The 8,654-nt window shown below is 45.4% G+C and overlaps 1 protein-coding gene across 1 annotated transcript; it reads right to left on the bottom strand.

Annotated features, from left to right (window-relative positions):
- Window positions 1–3,020: 3,020 nt before the first annotated feature.
- LOC125521326 (aspartyl protease family protein At5g10770-like) lies at window positions 3,021–4,640 on the bottom strand. The gene is made up of 2 exons (XM_048686384.1): window positions 4,478–4,640; window positions 3,021–4,356 (listed from the first exon to the last, which is right to left on the bottom strand). The coding sequence occupies exons 1-2, from the start codon at window positions 4,623–4,625 to the stop codon at window positions 3,119–3,121; spliced, it is 1,386 nt and encodes a 461-aa protein (XP_048542341.1). The 5' UTR covers window positions 4,626–4,640; the 3' UTR covers window positions 3,021–3,118.
- Between the last annotated feature and the right edge of the window lie 4,014 nt (window positions 4,641–8,654).

Here is an 8,654-nt window from a genome sequence, read left to right as displayed (position 1 = left end):
AAACTAATATAAAAGCGTTTAGATCAGTATTTTAGTGATCTAAACGCTCTTATATTAGTTTACGGAGGAAGTATATACTAAGGCCTTATTCCTGGAGAGCAAAAGTTTAGAAAGGTTGTGGTGTTGCTCTGTACAGGAATTGCTTACATGCATGGCTAAATAAAGTGTACAGGAGAGAGCAAAACAGAACAATACTAATTATAGATTAGGAACTTAGGATTAGGCATGCACATGTCCTTTGGTCAGATAATTTGGCTACGCAGGAGCTGTACATGCACACATTCAGGTAGAAGAAATAGAAGCCAGGAAAGAAACCTTTCACGGTAGTTTGTGCATCAGGACCCTTTGTTATTCCAAAGAAACACCCAGCTATTGCAACACCACCATGAGAGAGAGAGAGACAGACAGAGAGAGAGAGAGAGAGAGAGAGAGAGAGAGAGAGAGAGAGAGAGAGAGAGAGAGAGAGAGAGAGAGAGATCTGCGGGAGAGGGGACAGGTCCAGGGGTTGTGCTCATCTCGTGGGCGAGGAAGTGAATGCAGGGAAGGCTGCCAGCTCTAAGCCGGAGCTCGAGGTTGGCGTCGCACGCTCTGCCACGACATCGTCCTCCTAGCGAGGGGTTGAAGACGACCCTGCCCGTCGCTGGGTTGGGCTGGGTCGAAAATTAGAACAGATAGCGCCGAAGTACATAAGATTTTTTCTATTTCCTAGCTAAGATTTTTTCTATTTCCTAGATTAGAAAAAAACTAACAAGAGGGACCCATCCATAGGTCAAATACCATCTTTGACCGTGTCGGTATCAACATCTGGTCAGTGGAAACCAGCCAGGGACTGTTTTTGACCGGTTTAGGATTGTTTACGCGGTAAGAGAGCAGAAATAAAGATCAGTGGGTTGTGAACCACCAAGTTTCTTCAGGGTAGTAAAATCGACCTTTTTTTCTTAGTTTTCACGAAGGCAAGTTTTATTGTTTTTCACCACCACACTTTTTTAATGACCATGAGAAATAAAACTATACCTTTTGCCATATAAAAATTACAAACATGTTTCTGTTCTTCCAAAATAATTCCCATTATATTTTTTAAGTGAACTTCTTTTCTTTAGTTCTAGTAATAAGAACATGGTAATTATTAATTATACTATGGAAATTCCAAACATGATTTTTTTTATTAGACAATGGCAAATTTCCAGACATGGCAAATTTTCCATGACAACTTTAGTAATTAGACTATGGTAGTTGTTTTGTATATAGCATGGTATTTTACTATATTAGACCATGACATATATATATAGACACACACACACACACACACCATGTCAATTTTTTTCATTAAACCATGGCAATTTAATTAACTAGAATATCATAGTTTTTTATGTAGCATGTCAATTTAATAATTTAGACCAAGGCAAGTTTTAAAGAAATTCTATGACATTTTTTGTTAGTTAGAACATGCAATTTAATTAACTAGACCATGTTAATTTTTTTATGTAGCATGGCAATTTAATTATTTAGACCATGGCAAGTTTAATATAACTTCCATGACAATTTTTGTTAGTTAGAACATGTCAATTTAATTAACTAGACCATGTTAGTTTTATTTGGTAGCATGGTCATTTAATTATTTTAGACCATGCAAGTTTAATATATATTCCATGGCAATTTTTGTTAGTTAGACCATGGCAATTTAATTAACTAGACCATGTTCGTTTTTTAGATAGCATGGCAGTTTAATTATTTAGACCATGACAAATATAATAGGTATATCATTGCACTTTGGTTAGTTAGACCATGGCAACATAATTAACTTGACCATGGTAGTCTTTTAGGTAGCATGACAACTTAATTATTTTAGACCATGGCAATTTTAATGTCTATAACCATGGTAATTTTGTTAGTTAGAACATGGTAAGTTTCCCTGTCTCAAAACTATTTTTTTTATCATGGACCATGTCAATTTTGTTGGACTTATCATGACAATTTTATTTAACATACCATGGTAAAATACTATCAAATCTGTTGACATGATATTTTTTCCCTAGCCATGTCAAATTGCATTGCTTTGCACAATGTCTACAATACGACAACTATCTCGATTTCTTTTCTTTTATCTATGCACGCTTTGTGTGTTTCGAAATCATGATTATGTTGTACTCCCTCTGTTTTAAAATAAGTGTCTCAACTTTGTACTAACTCTAGTACAGAATTGTACTAAGCTTGAGACAGTTATTTTGAGACGAAGGGAGTACATTATTATTTATAAGCATGACAACTTCTGCAGCTAGTAAACAATATGTATGTTCTTTGAATGGTTGGCTATGCGGTAGTTTTATTATAAAATTGACGATAAGTCTGCATGCTTTTGATTAATTAAGTCAGGTGAAGAAATATTAGTTTTTCCGAGGCCTGTTTTTTCTAGAGGTAAAAATGGTTTTTTTTGGCCCATTTTTTTTGCTCGAGACCTTATCTTTTCATGTTAATGACAAGTTTGTCCATGTGGAGGGTTTGCGCTGAAGGTGTCCTTTTAGCAAACAAATTCGTCGCTTGCTCGACCTTCACAGCACGAACGAATCATTCGCTGGGAGGTCCCGTCAAATCTAACGTTCAATAGTATCGGCGTACAATGAAAAAAGATAAGTCGGGATTGGATAAGATAGGGTGCTGCTTTCAGGGATTTAGAGTTCAGGGTTCATTTCCGATCCCGACTACGAGTTCAAGGTTTTTTTAAGGGGTGTGTTTAGGACATATCTAGATGTGACATAATTATATCACATCCAAGCAAATGTCCATTCTGTATGTGGTTTATTTTAATTTTTTTGCTGCATTATATATTTGTGGGAGCTTGGACGTGACTTTCTTAAAAAACATGTAGATGTAAATTAGACAACTTGTTTTTTAAGACTTTTTTCATTCTTATTAAACTACCCGAAGACAATTACAAGTATGTTTTGGTTGGTAGTTTGCATGCTTGCATCACGTTGCAAGTCGAAGCACTATAGTGCGCTGATGGTTTGGCCCACTTCATGTACTATGACACTTTTACTATATGTAGCTCGCAGCAGCAAACAAGTATACGACGAACTTGATATCCCAATAGTATGAACGGTGTCCTTGTGCGCGCCGATCAGCATGCGCCAGCCTTGAACCCCACGGCGCCGCCGCCAACATCGTACAGCACCTCGATCGTCCGCTGCTGCACGTTGCCGATGATGCCAAGGGAGCTGTCATCGCTGTTGGCCGCAAAGGCGAGGCAGCTGTCCAGAATGATCCCGTCGGTGGCGAGGTCGACGACGACTTCCCCGGAGAACACCAGTGCGACGCTCGGTATGTTGATGGTGGACTGGCCGCTGAAGTCGAAGCACGTGTCGAAGATGCCCATAGGCTGCGCCGGCGGGTACTGCTTCATGCCGGCCTTGAACGCCGACGATAGCGCAGAGTACGCGGTCGCCGGCAGCCGCGTTATGATTGTGCCGGAGTCCATGATCGACCTGCCGGAGAAGACCGAGGCGGGTATGTTGAGCTGCCTGCCTCCCACCCTGATGGCCTCAAGGAGCACGCCGTAGTACGACGGGACCTGACTGCTCCTCAACATCTGTGTCTTGGAGAAACCTGAGGTTGCTGCGCCGAGGGTGAGGAACCCAGAGGAGTCCGGAGTCGGTGGGAGGCAGTACGAGAAGGCCTTGCCGAAGGTCCCCGCGGTCTGGGTGGCGAGCGACTGAGCGCCGCCGCCGAGCCCCATGAGCCCATCGGTCTGGTCTTCGAGAAGGTTGCCCGACTCAGACTGGCTGCATCCGAACTGGAAGTTGCTGACGGAGCTGGAGCCCAGCGCGAGCTTGTCGGAGCTGTACGTCCCGGTCCCGCTCGAACCGTCGCCGTATTTGACCATGTACTGGCACTGGGAGCCGGAGCAGCCGTTCCCCTCATGGCTCTGGCTGAGCTGCGCGCAGGCGGCGGAGCTGCAGGAGAAGGGTGAGTAGGTGCTCGACGAGCTGGGGTCGAAGAGCGAGTCCGCCTGGGTGTGGCACTGCGAGCACGGCTTGCACTGCACCCAGGACACGTCGCTGCCGGTGTCGATGAGCATGGTCTGGGTCATGGCCGGCGAGCCGATGCCGACGGTGATCAAGTACTCCAGCGTTCCCAGGGAGGTGCCCAGCGTGGTCGGCACGGTAACGTCCGATTGCTCCACGTCACCTGCGCCACCCTTGACGCCGGAGTACTTCCGTCTGATGTAGGCGGCCCGGAGCTGGTCACGCCGGAGCATCTCCTCCAAGGTCGGCGCCTTGGTGGAGGGCACAGGCGAGGGCGAGCACGGGCCGTGCCGGTGGTGCAACGGCACGGTGACGCCGCCGGATGATGGAGTCACTGAAACAACCGAACAGAGAAAACACGATGACAAACGTACGTGCTCAAAATATCCTCAAAATAGTGCAATGAAAACCAATCGAATTGCATGCATGTGCGTTCATGGACAATGCTACTGCACCTTTGGGCTGGGAGCAGTTGACGGCGGCAGATTTCAAAGAGCCAGCGTGCAGAACCTTGTAGGTGCGAAGATCGTATCCTTCGTGAGCAACGAGAGTGTGAAGACAGGTGCACAGCAGGAGAATCACAAGCTTCGGAATAGATGCCATGGCTGAGATGCAGTGAGCTGCAGCTGCAGCATGCGAGCCCTGCTTTTATACCGCATGCGTATAAAAAAACAAAAGATAGAAGTAAATATCGCATGATTCGATTGTGATTTGTGAAAACAAGCATTGTATTACTGGGCAAAATGTGTGGTGAACCTACGTGAGAATGCTTGTGAAAACAAGCATTGTATTATTGGATCAGGCACCGTATATCAGGATTATTTGTTGAGCCGACGGAGCGCGACGTGGGTTCATACGGCAACTTACTAACTCCCCTGTGGTGCGGGAAAGATTGATCGAAGAGTACAAAACGATGATGGGACGTATTTCAAACCGTATGCGGATTCTTTCCTGCCTGCGAATGCGACCTCCGGCCGGGGTGGTTTTCAACTGGGCAGATAATGCCGCCGGCCGTGCGCGTGCGCGCTTTTGTCCGAGTACGAGAGCCCGACCGGAGGGAGCGACGCTGGTAGCAACACCGGACTCGGACTTCACCTCGCGTGAGAACGCAGAGTACGAGAGCCCGGCCGGCCGGAGCAAGTATCCGACGTAGCCCGGCCACCCGTTTTGCTTCTCGGTCGATCGGCGAGGTATTGCGGCGTGCTAGCGTGGGAAAACGGGGCGTGCGTCACATCGTACCGCAGCGACAACGTACGGCGGGGTTGCTGTCTCCGTGGAATTCGTGCGACTACCCTGGGCTCTCGGTCGAGCTCAGCTGTGTGGCGTGGCGTGGCTTCGGCTGCACCGGGTGGTGCATGCGTGGGGTTCGAAGTAGGATCTAAAAAAACATTATTCAGCTTCGCCTAAGACGATAAACAGCCTAAAAGCTAAGCTACTTTGACCTAAAAACTATTTACATACATGAATCTGACGACCTCCCTCACCACCGACGATTGAGGTCATCGACAGAGGGGAGCCGCCGGAGAACAACGGCGGAGGAACTCCTTAGCGACGGGGCACTGGCGAGATCTCCTTTCCTTCGAGAGGAGGAAAGAATGATGCGTCTGTTGTTCGCTTCGGCTGGCCTGTATCGTTGATCATCTTCTCTACTACCTGTATCTGATATGCGCACGTGTCCATCTTTTAATTTACTAGCTTATGCCCGCGCGGCGGCATGCCGCGCCTATGACAACGGAATTGTGTGTGCGCTACGTTAGCGAGGTAATGATTAAATCTTTATTTTCTTTGAAAACAAATGGTTAAATCTTTATCATTTGGAGCAAAGTACTGTATGTTTTAGTGCTACCCCGTAAGGTGATAGTTGACCGAATGAACCAAAGAAAATAGGGTTTGCATTTATATTTGATGAAGTACAAAGAGGGCGTTACATGGCATAGAGAACAGTTTGTTTTTCATAACACCTAGATCACCAAGGATACATATAAAAAAATCACCAAGGATAGTGGAAACAATTAGTGCGCCATGAAGGGGGTGGGTTGTTGTACAGAAGTCTATTAATCTATTATAATTTGCTCTTTGCAACAACTGCTTGTATTTCATCATCATGGAGAATACACTATAGAATATGTTAAAATATACTACCTCCGACTCAAAATAAGTGTATCAAGGTCGTAGATTAAAATCGTGGGAGAAACGATTTCACGGCTGGCTCTCCCAACAGCTATAGAGGCCGCCATAGTGAGCAATAGCGGCAAATAGCGAAAAAATTCTGGTGGGAGAGATGATTTCTGAAGGATTTTGCTGATTTTTGAGCCATTTAGAGGGATATGTGGAGAATTTTGCAGTAGCAGCCATAGCGTAGCGGGGAGGCTCCTGGGCAACTATAACGCAGCTATCACGACTATTTCACGGGCGATTTTGGGACGGAGAGAGTAGGAGATCACGCCATGACCAAAGCACAAAAACAAGGTACCGGGACAATATATAATTCTTAGGAGAACCTGGAATATTAAAATTTGGTGCATACACCTACCCTGCCGGGTTTGTGCCTTTGATGAAGTAGTAGATAGCTTGCGCGAATGCTTGGATATGATTGTCTGCCGGTCTTGGATGTCTGTATCAGTGTATTTGACTGTTGGATCGTTGTTGCTTGGGCGCTGCTGGTACATATGAAGCGGAAAAATGTCAAAAAAGTTGTCGTAAGTATTTTATAGGATTTTGAGTTGTCTGGCGAATTTTTTTGCAAGGACCTTTGCTTAGCCACGTGGTTCATGTGCATGGCATTTCTCTTTTCTGTTTTTGGTGATGTAAATCTTTGTATCCATTAGATTAACCTCCTTTCCAGTTGCTTAGATCAGGCAATATATCTGTCATGTCCTGTTTTAGTTGGAGTGCGTACTGCATTGTCAGTATTGGTAAATGCAAGAACGTTTCAGAACTTATAGCTAGTAAAAGTTCAAATCTGCACCGAGTTTAGAGTGTAACAATTAATGAAATATTCTATACAGTACATTCGTAAATGCCAAAGACTCGAGTAATGAACCAGAAAATTCGAATTCCTCGATTCGGTGAAAATATTTGCAACATTGCCTACTGGTGAGTCCTTGCAATTGCAACTGAGTTCATCTCTATGATGCATCTAAACTTAAATAACTTGACGCCAAAATCGGCAAACGTTGAACACTAAAATTGTTGTACCAATCTCCACCCATCCATCTTCTCTACAGAACATAACACTGAACAATTCCTCTTATTGCTGCCTAAAACGGAATACTGTAATACTCATCAAACAATCTTCATAAGCGAAATCTACATGCATCGACAACTTACAGAATATGATGCGATTGAATTTGTCCCTAAAACTCTCAACTCTCCGTAATTGAACAAAACTAAAAGTTTCATATCACATCATTCAGTATCCTGAAGGATATGAAGAGAAAAAAATCAGCGAAATGTAGTCTACCGATTTGTTAGTTTCATTGACCAGCAAGAACGCATTATCATTTTACAACAAAAGAAAGCATCTACAAGTAGATGCATTGAGGCGATAAATGGAAAAACTGAACGAGAGACTGCTTTGTTATCCTTCCAGAATTCTTTGACGAACCCAAAAGTGGAATAAAGTACTCCAAGGTTCTGACAGTAGATTGCAAAATTGCAGCTAAGTTATTAGGAGGTCCACTTACTTGGCGGCGAAGCTTTCGGTCATGGCCTTTTCCATGGCGGCGAAGAAGTCATCAATCTCTGCCACCGTTAGCATCCTTCCTCTCATCCTTTGGTCTAAGTGGAACAGCGCTGCGGTCTTCGTTCTTGACGGATACCTCCTGCGTGTTGCGTTTGTGCTTTTGCTTCTCCGGCACCTGGCTCGAGTCCAGGTTGCTCAAATCTACAGGAGAACGGCTTGACGGCGTCGTCTCCCTCATTGATTACCACAATTTAGATCGAAAGAAAAATCCGTTCAAGTTTAGCCTGCATTAGTAGAAAACAATGACCAATTCAGAAGAATTCGGTCGTTTTCAAGGGAGTATTGACTCATCTGCCCAGGCCACCGTATTCAGCATGCCTGAAGACCAAGACAACCAGAACCAAATCTCGTAATTAAGCACAACAGAAACAACTCGACCAACAACACGGATTAACGGATAATTCTAGGTCAGAGTCAGACACGCACCTCCACTTCGTCGCCGCTCCTCTCTCTAGCCACCACGTCCGCCGCTGTGGACACTGTTCTTGCGAACGCGAGACCCTTGCCACGACGGCCTCGTCCGATGTTCGTCCACAGCCTCCTCTGATCCGCTCTCTAGTCAATCAACCAACAGGAGGTCGAGAGCGCAGCCCCAACTCCCGTCTCCTTCCACGGCTTCCAACACCGAACGTGGCCAGTTGTTTGGATACAGTTTCTCTGCACCACCTGGGCTGCTTTCTATTCACAATCCGAGTAGGAACACAGAGAAGGAGAGCCCGCCCCGGGAAGAAGAAGAAGGCCGGTCGAGAGAAATGAGAGGATCAAGAGGAGGAGGGACGCTACATGTAGAGACATCGGTAGTACTTGTAGAGCACCGGACGGCCGCCTCGGGTCAGATACTCAGATTCATACATGGCCACCTCGCCTTGTGAAGAGGGGAGGGAGGG

Source organism: Triticum urartu, chromosome 7 (genome assembly GCF_003073215.2).
Source record: "Triticum urartu cultivar G1812 chromosome 7, Tu2.1, whole genome shotgun sequence".
Taxonomy (NCBI): Eukaryota; Viridiplantae; Streptophyta; class Magnoliopsida; order Poales; family Poaceae; genus Triticum; species Triticum urartu.
Note: the sequence above shows the minus strand (reverse complement) of the source record. Positions and strands in the feature narration are given on the sequence as shown.

Excerpts from the sequence above, each read along its gene's own strand:
- LOC125521326 (XM_048686384.1), bottom strand. The coding sequence starts at position 4,625 with ATGGCATCTATTCCGAAGCTTGTGATTCTCCTGCTGTGCACCTGTCTT. Across the intron at positions 4,357-4,477 it reads CAACTGCTCCCAGCCCAAAG|TGACTCCATCATCCGGCGGC; the intron begins GTGCAGTAGCAT and ends CGGTTGTTTCAG.